Raw genomic sequence first — 20,904 nt, forward strand, 5'->3', positions numbered from 1 at the left:
AGGATTGCACACGCATCGCGCCCTTGGGAACAAAGACGGAGATATCTCTTCCTGACAGCATGACACAAATCATCGATACGTGGCTCGAGTAACAAGGGAGACCATATTGTGCTTTTCTGGTTTCAGTCCAGAGAGTACATTCAGATTACGTGATCTTACAGTCCCCCCTAGAACATCACTTGCACACAGACCAGAACATGCTAAATCACAAACGATCAGGATCCCCCAAGAACCATTGATCGTCAAGTACTGGGCTCCATGAACCATGTACCTTTAACCTTCCTAAACAAAGCAAACGTAGCCCTAAGTTTGTGTCTTCCCCTGAGCTCCTGGCGGCCTGGCCTGGCTAGCCTTACATACCTTAACATTCATCTGGAGACTTCACAAAAGACAAGGTGATTAATTTCTGTCACGCTTCGTACATGTCCGAGCAGTATGCTCAGTTACATACACTACAGTGAAACACCCATTTTCTCTTCTCCTGCTTACGGGCTTCCCGGACTTCCAATTCTCGGCAGAATCATTTTGCGTTCCAGATCCACGGTCATGCGTATTCACTACCTGGGCCCCGAGGAACCCCGGGAAAACACCCCGGTCTACGCGCAGATCTATTTTTACAGCTTGGAGGATGCAGCCGCCCAGCGCCACCGCAACGATCCTAATCTGGACCGAAGTCTGCTGGAGCGCCTGGAGAGGATGATCCGGGACTGCCATCCTTGCGCCCGGCAGTGGCGTTCCGCGACGGAGACGACCGCGGAGATCCGGCCTCTCTCCCAGTCCCGGTTCCAGTTCAATCCCGATCTGCAGTTGATGGATCAAACCAGGGGCTAGAACACCCACAATCTCCCAACGACTGATACGTGCTGAGCTAGCTGTTCCTGGATTGGCGTTTGCTTCTTCCTCTCTCCATGGGGCCATACGGCTACTCCGAGAAATGATCTCCCAAAACACCTTAGCTCCACGCAATCGTCTGTATACCCGCCATGGACACCGGATTGCGAGAATCCCGCGCACCGTCTGGGCTTGAATCAAAGCATCAAGCGAGCTATCGTTCCGGACTGTGCCACAGAACTCTGTGATTTCCAGTGTCCTCCCCGGGTCATCAATATATTCCCATTGAGAACGATAGTCAGGATAGGTTTTCACCAAACCCTGCGGCTGGGAAGGGTATATCTGTGAATTGTGAGATTGCTCTTCCATCATGGGTATATACCGTACATGCAATACATAAAGAGAGATTCAGTCGAGAGATGATCCAAATCTCACACTGACGTTGGAAGTCCGCTTTCCAGTTATTGGGTCAAGTGGGCAAGGAATCTCTTACGACCCTCATTTCTGAATTGTAGAGAGAATCTAGACCACAGAATACGGGCAATACAACGGAGCGGTCTGGTTACAACCGTGATAGAGCTGTCTACTTCACAGTTTGTCTGTGCAGTACGGATACTTAGCACGCGCCTCCATCTTTCATTTACCTTCGTGGATCCATTCGATTCTGGCTTGGCGAGCAAGGGTGTCCAATCTGGCTTGGCGAGCAGGGGTGTCCGGGAAACTCAGGAGCCGGAGCAAACCTTGTCCAAACCTGTCTTCACCTTGCAAGTCACTTCTATATTCTAACAAGCTGGTGTGAGACGCTTTTGCAGTGGCGGACAACTGCGAGTTTCTGAGACTGACAGCGCCCCATTGGGGACGATCTACATGGCTTGAGTCATGAGATCCAAGCACTCAGACTCTCTCGTTTCTGACCCCAAGTGACGAGTTCCAGTACATGCATTTGAAAACCATGGACGATAAACCCGGCAGCATCTCGACAACCTTGTCGAGAACAAGCGTGATATAGAGCAACAAGCCACTCGTCTCGAGGCCCCCCCTCCCCCCAAGCAATTTCTGAGAAGCTATCCGCTACAATACTTGTTGGTTTTTGTCTGTATTTTATGTACCTCGCATTGGTCCCTGCGACAGCTTTGGCGATTATCCTCGGGGGTGGATTCTGGCTGCCAGTGCTGCTTATTCCCTTGTTCAATGCTTCTCTTTCTCGTAGAGAAGCAGAGGACAGGAAGGAGCATGAAGAGTGAAATAGCCTAGATGTCCGACAGAGACCTCTGGGTGCTTCATCCGATCCGTCCCTAATGGCGACCATCCATGATGATGATGAGCGTCTGCTGGCGCGAATGGGCTGCTAACAGGTACGAAGCATGCACATCAAAGGGGAGGGAATGGTATTGAGAGTGTGGTCTCAAGGAACTGCGCCGAAATGCCCTCGTTCATTATCACACGAGCACGGCGGTGCATATGGTTAGGACTCCGCATCGCAGATGTGAGTTCTATTCGTCAACCCCCATCAAATTACCTCATGCTAACCTGAAAAGTTGGGACGCTGGATCACATTCGATGCTAAAGCCGGGGAATTCGCTTCGATGGATTATGCCAGGGATTTGGAGTTTTCGAGCAAACAACATATACCCGCAGATCTCGATGTGCTCGCCTGTGGATCAAAGCTCTGACTACGAACAATATGCAGGATGACATTATGGGCACCTATTGTTGATGGTTGTTGCTCCATTTTCGGTACTTTCCCGTGACAATACGCTGTCTTTTCGTCCCTGCACTAGTGAACGACAAACCTTCCAAGAGCCTGCCCTGTGTGCATCAAGCGTGGCTTGCTGCGACACAGCACACAGATAGTCGTCCTTGACCGTCACCCAGGTGCAATTCATGTACATTTCTCGGTTTCCAATCTTGTTGAACCATGTCCATACTCTCCTGAGGCATGGGCACCCTGACGGTCAAGTACCGTCTAGACATACGGGCATCTATGAATACAACCAACAACCTGTACTGAGTTACCAGTATTTAGCGCACGTCTATATTGGTCTGTGCGTGGGTAAGAATTCTTACTCTTATCAAAAAATACGGGGAATAGAATGGAGTGTGCTGTTGATTCTGGAGCGAGCAACATTTTCTGTACAGAACGGATACCACGGATATTTGATGGTGAGTGCGTCAATTTCCAACAGAGCAACTTTATCTGGCTTGGAAGGCAAGGGTTCCCGAAAACTGTAGAGGCTAAGCAAACCTTCTCAAGATGGACTGCCCAAGGAGGCGCGGTAGCAGAAACAGCGATGAAGCTGACTGGGAGCAAAGATCTGCTAATCTCGGCAGCAAATCTCGAGACAAATGCGACATAGGGGACAGCAAGCTTCTCAGTCCCAGGCTCGCACAGCAGTCTCTCAAACTATCAGCTACAAATCTTTGTTGGTTTTTACTCATATCTTCCTATATCTCACATTGACCCTTGCGCTTTGACGATGAAGAGCGGGGATGTGAGTAAGTGCCTTCAAAATGATCCAATCTATAGTGCCTAGCCACTCCAGTTCTCGGGCACGAATGTTATAAAAACTGACAGTGAGCACATCCGAGATTGATTCAGCTAGCGAAAGTATCCCATTTCGGTTGAAAATGGCTCCCCATCAAGACTCCGTTACGGAAGAGCTCGTCAAGCCCTCTGCGGGCTATCAACCGACTCCCAACAAGATTGAATCAGCAACGAACTCTACTGAGCCGAAAACGCCATGGAAGACCAAGAAAGTTGATGACGCTGGAGACATGGTAACGAAAGAGGGGGCTTTCTTCAAAGACTCCATCACAGAGAGCAGCCAATCAAGAGTGGATGGGAATCTTTTCCAGCGCGTGAAACCAAGTCCAGTGTCGGGAAGGTCTCTTGCTGCGGAAATACAACTCCCAGATGCCAGAATCCAAAGGGCAACGCGACATACGAAAGACAATAATATCGCGGGAGCTGCCCAAACGATTGCGTGAGCAGCTGCTCGCGGAGCGGAAACTCAATCGCGGTAAACCGCTGGGACAGGATCAACCTTCGTTTGGTATGCAATCAACGTCGAACGATGAGCTATGGGAGTACAACATAAGCATCTGGTGACCGGTACAGTGCCCAATTGCCAATCTAGCTTCTGTCGTCTTACTAACTGCTTAAGCCCTTCACCGAAGCCAGGGCACTCAGCGACGGCTCCAGGTCTAGATCCCAAACATACTCGTCAAATTACTCCGCCAGTTGCTCCGGGACCACCGAATACACTGCCTAAGATAAGTCGCATCTTTCGCCAGCGTAGTCTTAACTTCGACTTCCGGATGGTATTGCATGTAGGTCTCCCAGCCGTGGGAAACCATCCAACGGGTGATAAAGTTGTCGTCATCCGCATTGAGCTGGTTCTTGCCAAACCAGGTTTCATTGGTGAAGGCATGCATAGATGCGCGATCCTGGAGGATTTCGGTGCGGTAGGCGACGGTACGGCCCGACATGCACACGATTCCACCGTCAACATTGGTGGTTGCCGCGCAGTCAAAGTTTCTGCGTTCGAGATACAGCGCGCCGAGGAAGCCCCAGATGCGCTCGGAGAACGTAGGGTTCTCCTGGCGCCGCTTTTTAGTGACAACGTTCTAACCTCCGGAATGTCCACAGCGATTGTTGCGACGTTGACAGAGACGTGAATCCAGGGTCGCTGGCACAATGTGATGGGCCGCTGCTGGCAGGGAGCTTGAACTCCTACGTAAACTATGCTGAACTTAGGCTGGTCGCGTGAAGGAAGGGCTTAATACTCCTATTGCTTGCGAGGATGTCGAACTTGTGCATTTGTCTATTGCGCGCCTCTATCTTCCACTAATCCCCTTGGATCCGTCCGATCTGGCTTGGCGAGCAGGGGTGTCTGGGAAAACTGTGGAGCCAGAGCAAACCTTGTCCAAACCTGCCTTCACCTTGCAAGAATGATTGCTTGAGACGCTTCGCAGTAGCGAACAACTGCGAGACAATACTGACAATCTTTCCCCCGTATTCCGTGATCTAGATTCCAGAAATGGAGGACCATGCGAGATTCCTTGCCATTAGCCATCTACCCATGCCAACTACGCAAGATAGGCGTTCAGAGCTGACTTCGTGATCTGTCACATACTGCACGCCTAGGTTCCTGGGGGCTACTTGACAAATCACAAAACTGAGAAAGGCCGGCTCGGAGTAATTTTTCTGTCAGCCCAGTACTGACTTCATCTGAAAATCACGCCGAGACTGACCATGACGCGGCTAAAGCAAGAGTTCAATGATTTAGTACACGGAAGACTGGCAGCGTGTTCATTTTGCACAACTCGCAAACATGGGACCAGGAAGTTCTGGTGACAGCCAATAAGAAAACAATGATAAGAAGGTACGATGAGGTGTCAACATGAAGAAACCGAGACAAGAGAGAGTAGCCGGGGACGAAGGCATCAAGCACAGCTGCCTCCCGCTGCGGCATCGCTGGACTGGAGGAATTCACAGTCTTATAGTAGACGTGAAGTAAGAATCATACACTAGCGCAGTGAGATATGACGATATTGGCGTTAAACCGGCCCCTCCATCGTCTGTCAAGCCCGAACAGAAGCTCGAAAAAGTCGTTCGTCGGTGTTTGGAGATGCAGCAGAGCCAATACTCAGGGAAGTAATGGTTGTGGGGAGATGGCTCGGAATGATGCTCACTGAACGAGGGTTGAAGGCGGACGAAGATTCCCACGTCGAAGCCTGAGGCTTGGTTAGAAAAGCCTTCCTAATACTCATCCTGGGACTCACGTTCTCAATGCAAACGGTGCAACACAGAAAGGATATCTGAGAATCAGAGAAGCCGAGGATGCTGGATCCCGGAAGAGGGGCAGGACGAGCGTTCTGGTATTAATATCCTGAACAAAGACACAAAGAAATGGTCAACCTTCTCAACCAGTCAGAAATGGTTAACCATCTCCATCCTTTAAATTCTTCTCTATACAGTGCTTCGGCGTCTTCCCATGCGATGACTCCAGCTGCGGCTCTAGCCCCATGCAATCGTCTGTAAACCGGCAATGGACACTCGATTGCGCGAATTCCGTCTTCTGTCAAGACCCAAATCATAGCATGAAGCTTTTCATTTTTCCAGGTTATGCCGCAAAACCCCAAGATTTTCAGGATCTTCTCGGGGTCATTGATATAGGCCCATTGGGAACGACCATCGTGGGTTTTTATCAGGACCGGCGGTTGGGAACCATACCACCAAGAGTGCACCTCTGGATTGTGCGATTGTTCTTCCATCCTGGGTTTTCATAAAATATATAAAGAAAAATTCAGGCCAGAGAGATGTTGAGCAGAAGATGACTGATAATTGAGGGGTGGGATAATAGTTGTACGGAATAAATGTTGTAGAAGTTCGCTTTTCTGTTATTGGGCGAAGTACGCAAGAATCACGAACGGTCCTGGCTGGTAATCTAGACCACGGAATACGGGGGAATAGAACGGAGTGGTGTGATTAATTCTGACTTGATGCAATCAAAATCTGATCTCCTATCAAGCTGAAGATCTGGTCCACTTTTGCCAGAAGGTTTTGCGGGCCAGAAGAAGTGGATTGGTATGCGACGTCGCTGCATATAGGGAAAGAAGTGATTAGGGAGTTCCAGCTCTGGGAAATAGCGTTTCCACCTAGTAGGTCGGAGCCGAATAGCTTTCTGGGGCCTACGTTCCAATTTGTTATCGAGTACTTCGGGCAATCGTTGCAGACAAGGTCCCAGAATAACCGCTGGCTGTCTATGATGCCCTGAGAGCGATGGAAAGAAAGCACCACTCGAAGGGTCGTATGACTACCAGAAATTCGACCTTGATTTGGAGACTATAATACGAACTAGAGGTGATTACTTCAGGGTGATAGCCAACTAGGGTTCTTTAGCACGGTGCTGATCAATTATGAGTATCTCGAGAATCGCTACTGGCCAGACTACGGAGTTGTGTCCTGCTACACGCCAAAGTACTGCAGGCACAGTATTTAGTACATAAACAAACAGTCAAATAGAAGACAAACAGTGTTACGACCTCGAAACTAGGCACAGCTACAGGAATCAGCCGTCAACCTAGCGCAGGTCTGATTCAGGACACGAAGGATAGAGAAGAAAGAAGGTCCAAGGAAGGACAGAATATAAATCCATAATGTGAGTCATGTGCCTTCTGAGCCCCATCCCTTGCTAAGGAATGGCGGCCTCAGGCAGAGGTCTATGTTGACTCCAACAAACAGTGGCAAAAATTTCACGTGCATCGATAGGCTCCGCGATTCTGATTCAAGACCGTACCGAATTCCGAAGTTGAATGTCCGCATTGGAGTTGGGTGCATATGAATTCGGACCATAGCTGCTTTCCCATCGACCCGGCATGGAATTCAGAATGACAGTTTCCAATTCGACATTGCCATCGCTGGCCACAGGCACCTTCCGGTGCGTTCGTAAATGCTGTTGCATATTGTCCTTCCGGGAGAAAAGCTTTTTGCAGATTAGGCACGAGTAGTTTTTCTCGCCGGCATGCTTCCTGCCGTGTCGAGCCGCATGACCAGATGTGGTGAAAGTTGCATTACAAAAAAGACTCTGCATAGGGGCACCGATATTTCTTTGCGGTCCGCGCGGCGTTTATCATGTTCCATGGGGCTGCCGAGGCATTCCCATTGGGAGCCTCAGTCTGTGGCCAACTGGTCTGTTGTAATGAAGGGATAGACCAGATTTGCTGTGCCAGGGCAGGAATTGTTGTGGTTTTGGGCTGACCCTGCAGGTTCGGGTTTTTCTGACAGGACGTTGATGAAGATGTAGACACGGACGGCGGCTGAGGCTGTGTCTGAGTTGATCTGAGTACGCGAAACGCAGGATGCTTGCTGTCATGAAGAATGTTGTCCATCAGGAGAAGTAGGGCAGCTTAATACCACAATACATTAGGGCCTCTCCTAAATCTTCGGGGTGAGTATGTATAATTCACTTACTGGCAGAATCGATTCTGAGGAACAAATCTGTAGAATCACTAAGTGAATCCGTCATGCACGGAACAGCTGCCCCTAACTTGTATTTTCTTAAAGAACAATGGCAATGCAAGCTCTAACAAGAAAGAGGGTATCCAGGTAAGTATAAGCCGGCGGCACTGTGTTTGATAGCAGTAACAACCGGAGATCAAGTGGGTCTGGAACAGTGGGTCAGGATGGGACATTTGACAGTCAGGAACCATGTTGTGAGAAATCCACAGCTAGGTATAAGCCAATGAAATAACGGTAATGATCGTAGGCTGGTACGGGGCTAGCAACCAATGTATTGCAGCAGGAGTGTTCTTGGGCTCCTTCTCGTAAGGATGAAAAGAAAAAACTAGTCGGTTTATGGGGTTCCTCTTTAAGCGAACATCACTTGACGCTCATCACGTGTCCATCTTGTAAAATACTTGCGCAGAAAGTTCTGGGAGGCAGTGTGCACATCTCGATTCTAACTTACAGTCGAGATGTGCGCATTTGAACTAAGCAGGTTTAAAAATAACAGAAAACAACGATCAGAAAAAAGGCTGAGGACCGGCTACATTAAAGAGCATCTTGTGGCTCCGCGAATACTTAAATGTGATGAGAGTAAATTCGCATTAACTTCATCGGACGCTATCCGTAGACGACATATTTGTGTGGGAAAGGTGGTCGATTTCACAGCCACAATACTCTATGTTTTTCGCCGTGGAAGGAGGCATTCTGATATTGTAGAGTCCTACCAGTAGTATCCATAAAGGGGCGCACACGTACGACTCGGGACGCATACAAGAGTTCGTCCTCCTGATCTAGCGTGGGAAACCTGGGCTGGGACAGGTAATGGTGGTCAAGTCCGAGCAGGCAACTATAAGCGGAGTCCAAAACTCAGCTCAAGATGGCAAGAGTCGAGAAAGGAGGTTCAGAAGAACTGTCGCGTGAGGTTCCATTGCGTCGGGAGTATCTTCCGGACAGGAGCGTGTATGATAGTTTGACTACCCAACGTCGGCTCCTCCAGGAGCAGTATCGCTATTCATTCCCGCTTGCATGGACTCGGCTCCTAACCAGTCATCTGGTAACGAGCGCGTGCTCGAGAATCTTTCAAATAAATAGGTGTGTTGTGTTCAGTCACTAATATCATGTGGAATATTTTCCGGATCAACGGCACATTCGGATTTTAAATTCGGCCACTCAGATCTGCTTGTCGGAAAGAATCGGAATCGCAATGGATGTGACTTCTAATGGAGCATTCGAAAATAGCTCCCACATGTTTTTCCACATTCACTAACATGACCCGACTCGGGTGTCATGTAATTCAAATACTGAAATTTTGTCCTTGGAAATTTTCAGTCGTGAGATAAAATTATTGCTGAAATGCATCCATTGGGCACGGACATGAAGAAGATCTGTGGAGAAGATCCGCTTTCCCGAATCGATCCGGATATACTCGGCGTTGGGTGTACCATTCACTCTATTGCAGCATGGCAGGTATTTTACTATGATTGTTATGAACGCTGGCCAGTACCGTCCGATCTCCCATCAACAAGCGGCCTGCTTTTCTAGGCTATCATCAAAAATTGCTGGGAGGAAGGCCGTTATGATACAATGGAATCTCTGTATAGAGACTTTGGGATTGGAAAGTAGTGAAATGGAGGATGCAATTAATTAGAACGGTTCTTGGGACTGAACCGTGCTGACAAAAGGCTTGGATTTGGCTTCCCATGTGCAGTAAATGGAAAAAAGGTGTACACGGGCAATACAGATGCCATAGTAGGCAACTGTTACGACGCTGGCACACAACTATGGTGGAAAGGCAAGGTGATCTTGGGTTGTGTTTGAAGTCATGTAAAGCGACGATAGTCGCTTAGTCCGCGCACAATGTACTTTAGGAGAGCTGATCCCGACAATGTCGGAGATCAGCAGTCAGCTGCACTACACTGCAGACGACACTACACTTCACTACGAGGGAGACAAGGTTCTCACCACGCCCAGATCCTTTCTCGACGTCGTCGTACAGCCTGTTGTTAGAGCCAGCGTCTCCCAGGCCACCGTACCTTAGCAGGGCTAGGGCCCAGAGGTCACGTGGCCACACAGTGTACATAGTTTTCGTCCCCCCTAGGACGCATGTTTCTTCTCCATCCTTAGTGTCTTGAATAAAGACCTGCGCTAGATTGACGGCCGACCCTTGTAACTGTGCCTAGTACTGAGGTCATAACACCTGTCACGCTCTGCAAACCTCGATCCCTAACAGCACCCAAGTTTCATTCTGCCAGATGTGACTATCGACCGTCAACCGTGACATCGCCAGCCTTGATACTCCGTACTTGGTATGCCATTTGGAACACATGCTCAACACGAATCAAAGCGCCTACGGCAACGCCTCGACGTTGAACAGAAAGCTTAGGGTGACTTTCTGACTAAGGCCCTCCTGCGGAGGTGTTGCGTCAGCAACACCTAGTCTCGTTTGGGACTAGCGCAGAAGGGCCTGAGGCAAGTGAGGCTTATACCGTGACTATCTCCACGGGAAACGTCAAGCACCAATTTCTGTTGAGGCAAAGTTGCTCGGAAACCTACGAAATACCGAGCTCTAGATGCTCGACGTGTGTAGAGGACAACTCAGCCGGACTGAATACAGGGGGTCTGAGAGTAAGCAGGGAAGGGACTCTCCAAATAGCCCTTATTCTGCATCATGAGCTGAATGGAATACGAATATGTAATAGTAGGTACTGGTAAGTACGAATGACGAAACCCTAAGCTTACCCCTGTTCGGCCACAAGAAATTATCTTCAAGACCAGAAACTGTCGTCCACTCGTCTTCCACGACCTGTATCGTGAGCTTGGTCAACTTTGGGGCAAAGGCATTGCCGAATTTCTACCGCTCCCAACACAACTCATGTACATCTTGCATATGACGCATCCAATGTACGAGCGGGGAAAATGACACTGCTCTCGTGATCCAGTGACGATGTGATGGAGTACCTGGAGGTAGGTAGGTACTTACTATTTGAGCAATATTCAACTTTCGATGTCTCAGGTCTTTCAAAAAAATATCCTGCTGAGGTCGCATTGGTAGCATTTGGAGGCACCAAAGAAAGTTCTTTGCACTGCCATTGAAAAACGCAGAACAGAATAGATAACTCATCCTAAAGTGGCATCCCCTCACTCTGTCCCACACGGTACAACTTCCCTACTTCCTGATTTCCATACATTGGATCTAACTACCATGTTTTTTTTTGAAGTTTTGCAGACATGTGCAGAAAAGAGATGCCAAACACGTACACTTGGAACTGTGGACACACGGAGCCAGAAGGCAACGTTATTATACATTTATGCGGCCCTGCCTCTGAGAGGGGTTCACCCTGTTCAAATCCAGAAGCAACATCCAAGGCTTCAAGCCGTGGCTATGCAAAAAGAAATGCCTGCCCAAATTGTCGCAACAAAAAGCCTTCAAATGGAGGAAGAGATGATGATCACGCAGGAGCTGGCAGTTCTGGTTCTGGGTCAACTGTTGAATCTCAAGGCGTTGCTGTGGGCGCTTAACTCGTAAGGATCTCCATAATCTTGGTGGGAAACGATCTTTATCTAACTGGCAAGCGAGATTCAGGCCCTGACTCAAGCTTGACTGTGTCATGACGCCCATCCCAATACAAGCCCAATACCACATGGGATGCAGGCAATGCTGTGAAAACTATATTCAACCTTTCACTACGAGCACTTAGGGGAAGCAGTAAGCAGCATGCAGTCAGCAAGACCCACATTCAGGCTGTTGTGACTCAGTTCGGACGAACGTTGAGCGACAGTTTCATCCTCTCTCTTCATGCACCTTTCTGAAGTCTTCATATAACGGTTTCATGGTGCGGTAGCTGTCCCTCCAGCATTTGTCAATGATATCTCCGAAAAGCAGTCCGCTCGTTGGTGGAAGACCAGCTGGCTCCGGCCAGATGTTATTTTCAAAATAATCATAGTAGAAGACCTGCCATGCTGCGATGGAATAGATGATACAGCCAAGACCGAGTATGTCGACTCGAGAAAGCGGATCTCTCTCACAGATCACTTCCATGTCCGCGTCCAATGCATACATTTCGGCATTGGCAAAGTCAGCGACCTTTAAACTGTCATTCTGAACGAGAATATTGTTTGGTTTGACGTCTTGATGGAGAACTTTTCGTGAATAGATGTACCAGAACGTCTCCACGAGAGATTGAATCCATGCCCCGCGAATCGCTTCGGAAGGTTTTGCGTTGGCTTGAATATAGCGTTCCAAATCTCCCTGCTTTGCGTATGCCAGCCTTATCGCTCCGGTTGATTCATCATGGATACCCAAGTACGAAATGATTCCTTGATGACTACCCAGACGTTCGTAGATATGCCTTTCGTTGTCGATCATATCGCGAAACATTCGGTTGTAGGAATCTTTACCCGGAATGTACTTTGGATGTTTCACAACGGTATCTTCGTCGGCTTTACAGATGAACCCGGAGAACCCGACTGACAAACATTGCGGTGGCGGCTTGACGAGCACGATTTTCTGGCCATCAGGCTGCTCGATGGCGTTGCACACACCGATGTCGTTCTTCGATTCTCCTTCCGAGATGGCTTTCTGCACATCAATCGAGTTAGCAGGAGGTAGCTGACCATCTTGAAAAATGTTGGAGGGCGGTCTCACTATTTTGAGCAGATCGGTGATAAACTTCCAGAGCCATGGCCAGATGCGCCAGCGAACCGGGTTTGTAAAAGATAGCATGGCAATTTTAGGCAATCGAGGTATCTTGGCAAGTCTTTACCTCGAAAATTTTGTTATTGAAAAAGATTGCGTCCGGGCTTTGACAAAATGAACAGAGTCAGGATATCCGGAAACCTGTCCGAAGTGCGGATAGATAGAAATTCAAATCTTTCATTGAAAGTGTCCAAACTCCCAGCGGACTGCAAGTGCAGTCGGCGAGAAAGCAAGCGAAAGAAAAGGCAGGCGTTTTGCCGTGGGTCCTCAGGCCCTCTGCGCTAGTACCTAACGGGTCTAGGGTGTTGCTTACTCAACACCTCCGTAGGCAGGCCAACAATCCATAGGAAAAAGTGCTTTGTTCCCGGCATTTGGTAGCTTTACAAAATTACACCGGGAAGGGGGTGACAAAACTTTTGAAGGAGACCTCGTATGTATACAAAGTAGTCGCAGGAATTGTAGGGGCCGCCGATGCTGCATCGGCCGTGACCTATGTTTACCGCAATGCTGGAATTCTCCCCGATCCATCGGAGTAACCACCCTCCTCCAAGTCCACGTGACGGAACGGCGCAGAGGAAAAACCCTCCGTGGAGGGAGAAAGACCTCGACGAGCATCGATCGCTTCAGTAGAGAGGGAGTGGTCGCCTCCCTTGGGCCCGAAGGCCCGAGTGCTGACTTCCGCGTGCCGCTGCCGCGTTAGTAGTCGTCGCTGCCAGATGGCTCGCTTGGCCGGCCGGCTCTCGCTGACGGGCCGAGGAGAGGCGTTAGCATCTGTTCTATCTGTTGAGAACGCTCGTCCATGCCGATGACTTAGTCGTTCGGCTCGCCTCGGATCGCTGGACGGCGCGACGGGTCTCTGGAGCGAGGCTCAACAGGGAGGCCCGCCGGGAGCCCAAAATAGCCGCTCTGCTCTTAGCCATCACCTTCTGGTGATGTTACCGGGCTGCACCGCGAGGAGGTGGCAGAATCGGGCTTCGCAGCCCGCAAGGAGCCCGTGGGTGTGTGTTGGTATTGTCCGCGTAGGGTCACGTGCTACTCATCCACAGCCACACGCAGCTAGCCAAAATGAAAAGCACTTCTCTTGGTATTCTTTGCATTTCATCCCACATGCCCCTCATCTCCAGAGTATACCATGTCATCCGCCGACTTCCCGTTCCCCTCTGTCATCTACCGTGCCCCTCGTTTTGAGATTTCCTTGCTTTGTGCCATTAGTACCAGTATCTAAAGGTGTGCTGTTCATGATCCCATCAGCGATACTGACTATTCAGACAACAATATCCCTTTATTCCTCGCCTGACCCGGGAGTCAACCTCTCGTGAGATGAGTCCGAAGAAGCTGCCAACGGCCGCAGAAACTATCCGTCTCTCAATAAAAGACATGATACCCGAGCTGTCGGGTAAAACCACCGAAAATTCGGCGAAAGTCATTCAAGTGAGTGACGAAACCACAACCTATGGAGGAAAGCTTTTGACGAATCGAGTGGCTCTCTTTTCCAAACAGCTACCGATTTCAAATCTTGAAGTATGTTTCCCTGCTCTCTTTTTGACGGATGGGGGATGGCGGATTGGCTTACTTTAATAGAATTGCGGTTGGCGCCTAGTATATTGTCGTGGCCAACAAACTATGAAAGTAAGGAACGGGGCGTTTTTTATTCCCCTTAGCGAAAACGCGTTGTGCGAAAAGGCACCGAATGAATTGCAGGAAGGATATTATGACGAAATCAAGTCTGATACATTGGTGATGAACCCGAAATCGGCAGCTATATTTATCGTGCCAAAACGATTTGGGTGAGATCAAATGTCATTTCTGTGTTGAATGTTGAAATAGTCCACAAAGTCTCTGCAAAATTTACAGTTGAACGAATAGGGCCATAATCGAGCAAAATCTGTACATTAGGATACAGTCACAAAGTAACCCGGAACTTTGCTAAACCAGCAGAATCCGGACAGATGCTGTCCCCATGGGCAGCAGGATGATCGGCAGCAGCATAGTTGAGGAGACATTCCCCTACGTCGACCACAGTGCGATCACCCGGTGACGCCGTCTGTTGGCCCAAGGAACGCGTACGCAGTGGATTTTTGGGTGTTCGAAATGTCGTGCTTCTGGCCTCTTACCCGGATCAGATCAGTATCATTGTCTTCATGGAAGTGAACAAGAACCATCTTACTATGCGCCAGTCCACCCTGCCTTCTTCTCTCTTCCAATGTGCATAATAAGTCATCAGCATGTGCTGCGAAAGTGTCCGAGGGCGGATGCTGCTTCCACCAATGCTCAATGCGTGGGATGATCTCATCTGCGCGTAAAGATGCGATATTTGTCGCAGAAACAGAAGTAGCGACAAGAAGAAACAATGCCTTCGAAATTTCATGAATTCTTCCTAAGAAGTACCGCACTTTCGCATGGGTGTGCCGAGTGTGCTTTGCTGTTGGTAGATCCAGGAGGTGCGCAAAAGGCAATACGCCTTCTGCAGCCCGCCGTCGTCACTTGACACCAGATATGGATTGTTATCGAGTATGCACTTGTGCTCGAACAACTTGTCAAAAAAGTCGTCGGGTAACATTCGTGCGGAAAGTAGGAAAATCAAATGAGGTAAAGGGAAACGTTCATAGATGCTCCAACTATGACTTGAGATTAGTAACTACCCATATGTGTCCTTAAAAGGATAGGTGTTATTGTATATTACAAGCCGATTACAAAATTACACGGCGAAGGGGGTGAGAAAACTTTTGGAGACCTCGTACATATCGACCCATATAGGGAACATAGAAGATGTGGACGCAGCTGTATCCGTCCCGATGCCGTCTAGACGGGGCCGTACGACCTTAACGACCATCACCGACACCAACGTGCCCGACGTGCCCGACCGTCTGGGCCAATCAGCCAGCTGTAAATGAAAGATTTGACGTCATGCTCACTCCTGTAAGAATATCGGTGCAAAAACACCTCGGTAGCTTTGCCCACAGGAAGCCCGAGTTCCACCAACAAGTCCACCAGGAAGTCAATCTCATCGAGAGTCCATTCTTCCCCATTGCTTTTCCTACTACGTTTCGCCCGCCTTCTGTACTTTCGAGTGGGGGGGCGGTGACGACGGCATGCAGCATGATCCGTTGCCGACCGCGCGCCATGTGCATTCGCAAAAGTATCTGGAGACGCGAATAATTGTTGGCGCAGCGCCTCGTCAAACAGCCATGTGAGGAAGCCGACCTGGTCTGAAAAGGGAACCTCGAGGAGACGTTCCGGAAGGGAGCTGTGCTGCTGCTGCTGCTGCTGCTGCTGCTGCTGTTGCTGCTGTTGCTGCTCTGCGCTGCTCTGCGCTGCTCTGAGGAATCCGAGGGCGCTTGGCCGGACGCTTCCCCGAATCCACCGAGTAAGCGTCGGCATCGGTATCAGCATCGGCATCGGCATATAGGGTTCTGAAACGACGTAGCGCCCCGTCGAACAGCCACGCGAGGAAGGCGAACCGTTCTGAAAGCGGAGCCTCGAGGAAACGTTGCTGAAAGAATTGGTGATGATGACGTTGTTGTTGTTGCTGCTGCTGCTCCTCGGTGTCGATCCGAGGTCGTTGAGCCCCCGGACACTCTTCCGACATAGCTGTTTGCTGGGCCTGCTGAGTTTTGGCGGAGTCTGCCAGCGATTCAGCGATGTGCCGAAATAAAAAAAAAAAAAAAGAAAAAAGAAATACAAAAAGGGAGCTCATCTCCCGCGCCGGCGAGAGAGCCGGAGGGAAAGAGAGAGGGGGGCGGGGGGTGGGAGGGGAAGGTGTTGTTTGGGGTTAGTCATACCGTCGGGAACGGCTTCATCTGCGAGGATGGCTGGGTCGATGGGCGGATCGATGGGAACCAGACTTCCGGCACAGAATGTCCCCCGATTCGGAGGACGGGTAATCTCCCGTGTGAAGCGGCGACTTCATCGAATGCACAGCAGTCATTCTCATGACGATAACCGAATGCTGAAGACTGGCACGCGAGGAGGATCCCGCGGCCGCCAAAGCCCATCCCGACGCTGGAGGTGCAGATGAATGATGAGCAGAAAGCTTGAATACACTTGAGGCAGCAAAACCTCTCAAAACAAAGTCCAAAGCCCAATCTATGTACTTCATCCTCGGTATCCTCCGTATCCTCCGTATCCTTTTAAAACCCCGCCCATCTTCGAGGCGCGGGGACATCAAAGTCTGCCAAGATGGAGGCGAAAGATCCGGCCCGGGTCTCTTTGTTGGCAGGAACAGTACGCTGCGAAAGCGAAGTGACAGCCTTGGACAAAGCGCGTGCGGCATTTTTGCGATAGGTCATCGTACTCAAGCCGAAGCGCGTAAAAACCGGAACGCAGCGAGCAAAAAGGGGGCAAGCGCAGCGCACAGGTTGGCTCAACCGCATGACGGCAGTTCTAGATCTAGATCGGCCCCGGCCCTTGACGGGCAGAATGCGAGGGAGGCGTACGGGCAGATGTACGGGTGGCGAGATCAAGAACAACGCGGAGTGGCTGGAGAGATCAAATGGAGGGGTCGCGACTCGGAAATGGGCCATTCCGTCCGAGCGGCTGAGAGGCGATGGCCGGCGCTCCGCGACAGTATCCTGTCGAAAAGATCTCATTAGACAACATCAACTCACTCACTTACTCACTCTGACACTCACTCGCTCAGAGAGGGCCCAACCAATCTAGCCCCATTCGCTTTGTTTATGGTGGCTTTGACGCTTCGTGCAAAGTTGTGTTGGTACTCCACCCCTGTTATGACCTGTGTTCGCCAGATTTCGAAGTTGCAGTGGAACGTAGCATTGAACGTAGCGTGCGTCACTGTAGTGGGACGTAGCGTGCATCGTAGTGCGGCGTGACCCGTGCCAGCGGCTCTTCATTCACCTCCATTCACCTCCGGATTGCGAACGATGGACCCCGCCGGCCGCCGTGGAATTGTCAGACAGCATCAGTGGAGCAATGTTGCAGCGGCTGGAGGTTGGTGAAGTTGTCAAACTGGAAAGACCCTGAAAGCAGGGCAGACGAATGGTGAAGTTTCACCGAAGGGAGGCGGCCGGCTGGGCCCCGGGACCCGTACACACAGGGGACACGCAGAGAAGGACGAGAACAAGAACGCCAACGCCTTAGAGGGCAGCGCATTGTTCCGTTCATGCGAAGGGGATCTGTATGATCTGAATGATCTGATTCGACGTCCGCGGGGGTCGGCGGCGCTGCACGATTGCGCGATTGCGCGATTTCCACGCCCCGAATACGAGATGAGCCGGGGGTAGCCAGGAGTATGAGGGGGGAATGGAAAGACGGAAAAAAAAAAAAAAAAAAAGAAACAGTCCGGCCTTTGGGGGACGCACCTGCGCTTTATATGCATCGCCGGCGCGGGCAGAGGGACGCTCAACCCGAAATGGGACAAGTCTACGTGAGAATGGACCCTTCGCGGCAGGCGGTCAGGAGGGGCGAGGGCGCGGTGCAATAGGAGCCGTTTTCGGCGGCCCGCTATCCAGGACTGAGTATACTGACTGAATTCAGGGACCAAACAGAAAGGAGACAGGCTTGTTTTGTTCAAGAAAAAGAATTGGAGCTCTCGATAAGAGTGGTTTTCATTGACAAATTCGACGTTTGAACAACTTTCTACCCCCCTGCAATTGAGGGTGCATCTGGTGAAAATGCAGGCGGCGATTCTGCCCCAGCGACCAGAGCTGTGATCTGAGATCGACAGCCTCCCGCTCATGTCGCAAATCCCTTGGTGCTTGGTGCTTGGAGCGGGTTGTCAGAGTTGTGATAACCTTGTCCTCACTGGCTTCTCCTATAAGTTTATTTTTTTTTATTCACTTCCAAGCTCGCGTATGATTGGTCTCTTTCATCTTTTACCTCAAGTGTTGCGATCAATCGGGCCGCACCCCCCAGTTCATCTGAACCCCAGTGTCAGTCTGCCCTAAAAACAGCTCCGGGCGGGGTGCTGAACAGCACCCCCCTTTGTGCAGGTGAACATTGGCTTGCTCTTCACCACATTTCTTTCACTCTTTCTATCTTTTTTCCTCTGCCGAGTTGATTCGAACCCGGGACGAGGTACTTGACGACCGGTTTGCTATACACATGATGATCGACTCGAGACTGTTCCCTGGGCTCCTTTTACCTGCCGCATTGCACACAAGCCGGATATCTTCAAAAACATTTCAGCCAGCCGTAACCATGGAGCCCTCTCTTCCGAGAACTCCAAGTAAATCAGGTCAGGGCTTAGAGGACGTCATCGAGCGTCTAAACTACACCTTTGACTTGCAGATACCAAATCCAAAACTACAATTACCAAAGATGTTTGAGAACAGCACCGATCTGAGGGGTCGTTGCTACCTGCTCCGCACAGTGTATTTCAAGGCGCACACCGAAATCCCTCGCATCTTGCACGACTACGAGGAGGATATTCGTGCCTCTACATTCCAATGGGTAGCAAAACCCAGACAAGAGCAGGGCACCCTACCATCGCGCAGCGACTTCCTGAGGACAGATCGGTACGCTAGCATCACGGAAGAGGAACGGACGCGGCGGTTAAGGAAGCTATTCGAATTGTTGGAGGATGGGTTTTACCTGCAGCATGGCGGCTCTCATTCCCGGCGACGTCCTGAAAACCCTCCTCGTCAGCCGCGGGATCTCTCAAGGGGCCCTCCACGTCTCACACTGAGCTTTGATGAGGGCATCCTTCGATCCAATGAGCCGGACGCAGAGACCGAGCTGATGGGTGACCGAGAAGAATTCTACACGGCACCCAGCTCCCCGGTTTCTTTTCACGAGAGAGAACATGTACCATCAACGGACCCTTACGGGGATAGACCCGGCCGTCAGCGAAGGGACTAACAGCAATGTTCGAGGCGGCGGCCAGGGCTTCAGAGGTCCGCCAACTAGGCAGTCGACGCTCCACGATTACATGAGAGTCTCAAAGCCGGTCCCAAAGACAGCGTTTGAGCGTCAAATGCCTCCGCCGTCAAAAAGTGGCGCCTCTAGTTTCGCAAGCACAGCCGTCTCTGATGTCTTCGATCCCGCAGTTTCTTCAAATGAAAACACCTCCTTCACGACGAATTAACCACCTCCTTCGACAATGGTGACGCAATGTCGCAAGGTAGTTCGGTCGTAAATCTGTTGGATAGTGAGGAAGTGTTCTCGGATTCGCTGAAAACAGAAGAGGAGAAACAACTGGAGCAGGAACTACGTCAGCGAGTTCGGCAGGAACTCGAAGACAAGCAGATCGCTGACCTTGTCGCGGACCTTGCGGAAAATGGGCCGTTCGCCGAAACGAGACACCTGGCCAAAAACAGTAACTCTGCGCTGCCGGTACGAGCTGGAGAGACTGAGAGAGGAGTGGGACTTGACACCGTCCGACATCCTCAGAGGGAACAAAGATCCGTATTCGAATCACGAGGACTTCTGGAAATGGGCTGAATCACATACTCGACGAGGTGGGAAAGAGCTTCCGGATTTACCGCCGGTTCGGAGCGGACAGGTTTCTGAGTCTAACCATGCCAGCACCTGCTAGACCCCCTTCGCATCTCCGTTTTGAAAAGTACCCGTCAGCGCTTCGTGAGGCCATTGCAAAGTGGCTTGTCCAGCATGATCATTACCTATTGGGTCGCACATGGAAGGCATTTTACGTAGAAGAGGTTAGAAAGAAGAACCGGATGGGGTCGAACATTCAATTTCGGGTGCAGTTGTTTGCTGTGGATGGGATCGATTTTGATCGCGGTCGACGGATGTCGGGCTTGTCACCTCCTAATGAACCCCATGATAAGCACACGCCCATGTCAGTGGACGCCCTGTTAAATTGGCATATTCCACTGACCGCGAATCGCGGACAGACTGATTGCAAGCTGTTCACTCGCATCCATCTAGGGCTGTCAAAGACGTGGGCCACGGTTGTGCTTCGTCCTCATGAGTTTCGATGGCTTCGAGATGAACCGGGCAAACCAGTCATGAACGATGGCTGCGCGCTGATGTCGCGAGCTCTCGCCCGAGAGATTTGCGCCGATCTTGGATTGGAAGATGGAACGCCGAGTTGCTTCCAGGGCCGGATTGCTGGTGCCAAGGGCTCTGGATGGTCGATAGGCCTGACCCAGACGGCAGTGAGGAGCGGTGGATCCAAGTGTCCGATTCGCAGCTCAAGGTGCATCCGCATCCCTGTGATTTCCCGGAATCTGTGGATCCGGAGCTGGTCACGTTCGAAGTGTCGAACTGGTCTAAACCCTTGCGGCCAGTGGAACTGAATATGCAACTGCTTTCAATCCTGGAGCATGGTGGGCAGATCAGGCAACCAGTCGCGAGCATTATGCGAAGTGCACTCTGGGATATCTACGACGAGTTCAAGGCTGTGATCGAGAAGGACAGTATCCCTCTTGCACGTGCGTTGATTCAGCGG

The 20,904-nt window shown here is 50.6% G+C and overlaps 8 protein-coding genes across 8 annotated transcripts; 3 read left to right on the forward strand and 5 right to left on the reverse strand.

The window, feature by feature from the left end:
- Positions 1–399: 399 nt before the first annotated feature.
- On the reverse strand, positions 400–1,203 carry VTN31DRAFT_4911 (uncharacterized protein; the record flags this gene model as incomplete). Its single annotated transcript, XM_069405352.1, has 1 exon — positions 400–1,203. One exon carries the CDS (start codon positions 1,201–1,203, stop codon positions 400–402), a length of 804 nt encoding a protein of 267 aa, XP_069260424.1.
- Positions 1,204–2,142: 939 nt separating this feature from the next.
- On the forward strand, positions 2,143–2,504 carry VTN31DRAFT_4912 (uncharacterized protein; the record flags this gene model as incomplete). Its single annotated transcript, XM_069405353.1, has 3 exons — positions 2,143–2,186; positions 2,242–2,317; positions 2,370–2,504. 3 exons carry the CDS (start codon positions 2,143–2,145, stop codon positions 2,502–2,504), a joined length of 255 nt encoding a protein of 84 aa, XP_069260425.1.
- Positions 2,505–4,035: 1,531 nt separating this feature from the next.
- Positions 4,036–7,298, reverse strand: VTN31DRAFT_4913 (uncharacterized protein; the record flags this gene model as incomplete). The annotated part of the gene is made up of 4 exons (XM_069405354.1): positions 4,036–4,458; positions 5,527–5,568; positions 5,617–5,709; positions 7,134–7,298. 4 exons carry the CDS (start codon positions 7,296–7,298, stop codon positions 4,036–4,038), a joined length of 723 nt encoding a protein of 240 aa, XP_069260426.1.
- A 4,323-nt stretch (positions 7,299–11,621) lies between these two features.
- Positions 11,622–12,563, reverse strand: VTN31DRAFT_4914 (uncharacterized protein; the record flags this gene model as incomplete). The annotated part of the gene is made up of 2 exons (XM_069405355.1): positions 11,622–12,419; positions 12,486–12,563. 2 exons carry the CDS (start codon positions 12,561–12,563, stop codon positions 11,622–11,624), a joined length of 876 nt encoding a protein of 291 aa, XP_069260427.1.
- Positions 12,564–13,856: 1,293 nt separating this feature from the next.
- On the forward strand, positions 13,857–14,327 carry VTN31DRAFT_4915 (uncharacterized protein; the record flags this gene model as incomplete). Its single annotated transcript, XM_069405356.1, has 3 exons — positions 13,857–13,967; positions 14,037–14,057; positions 14,118–14,327. The coding sequence occupies 3 exons, from the start codon at positions 13,857–13,859 to the stop codon at positions 14,325–14,327; spliced, it is 342 nt and encodes a 113-aa protein (XP_069260428.1).
- A 216-nt stretch (positions 14,328–14,543) lies between these two features.
- Positions 14,544–14,829, reverse strand: VTN31DRAFT_4916 (uncharacterized protein; the record flags this gene model as incomplete). The annotated part of the gene is made up of 2 exons (XM_069405357.1): positions 14,544–14,645; positions 14,704–14,829. 2 exons carry the CDS (start codon positions 14,827–14,829, stop codon positions 14,544–14,546), a joined length of 228 nt encoding a protein of 75 aa, XP_069260429.1.
- A 539-nt stretch (positions 14,830–15,368) lies between these two features.
- VTN31DRAFT_4917 (uncharacterized protein) lies at positions 15,369–16,531 on the reverse strand (the record flags this gene model as incomplete). The annotated part of the gene is made up of 3 exons (XM_069405358.1): positions 15,369–15,403; positions 15,452–16,160; positions 16,319–16,531. 3 exons carry the CDS (start codon positions 16,529–16,531, stop codon positions 15,369–15,371), a joined length of 957 nt encoding a protein of 318 aa, XP_069260430.1.
- A 2,161-nt stretch (positions 16,532–18,692) lies between these two features.
- On the forward strand, positions 18,693–19,352 carry VTN31DRAFT_4918 (uncharacterized protein; the record flags this gene model as incomplete). The annotated part of the gene is made up of 1 exon (XM_069405359.1): positions 18,693–19,352. The coding sequence occupies one exon, from the start codon at positions 18,693–18,695 to the stop codon at positions 19,350–19,352; it is 660 nt and encodes a 219-aa protein (XP_069260431.1).
- Positions 19,353–20,904: the final 1,552 nt, after the last annotated feature.

This window comes from Thermomyces dupontii (genome assembly GCF_041956625.1).
Source record: "Thermomyces dupontii strain NRRL 2155 unplaced genomic scaffold VTN31scaffold_4, whole genome shotgun sequence".
NCBI lineage: Eukaryota > Fungi > Ascomycota > Eurotiomycetes > Eurotiales > Trichocomaceae > Thermomyces > Thermomyces dupontii.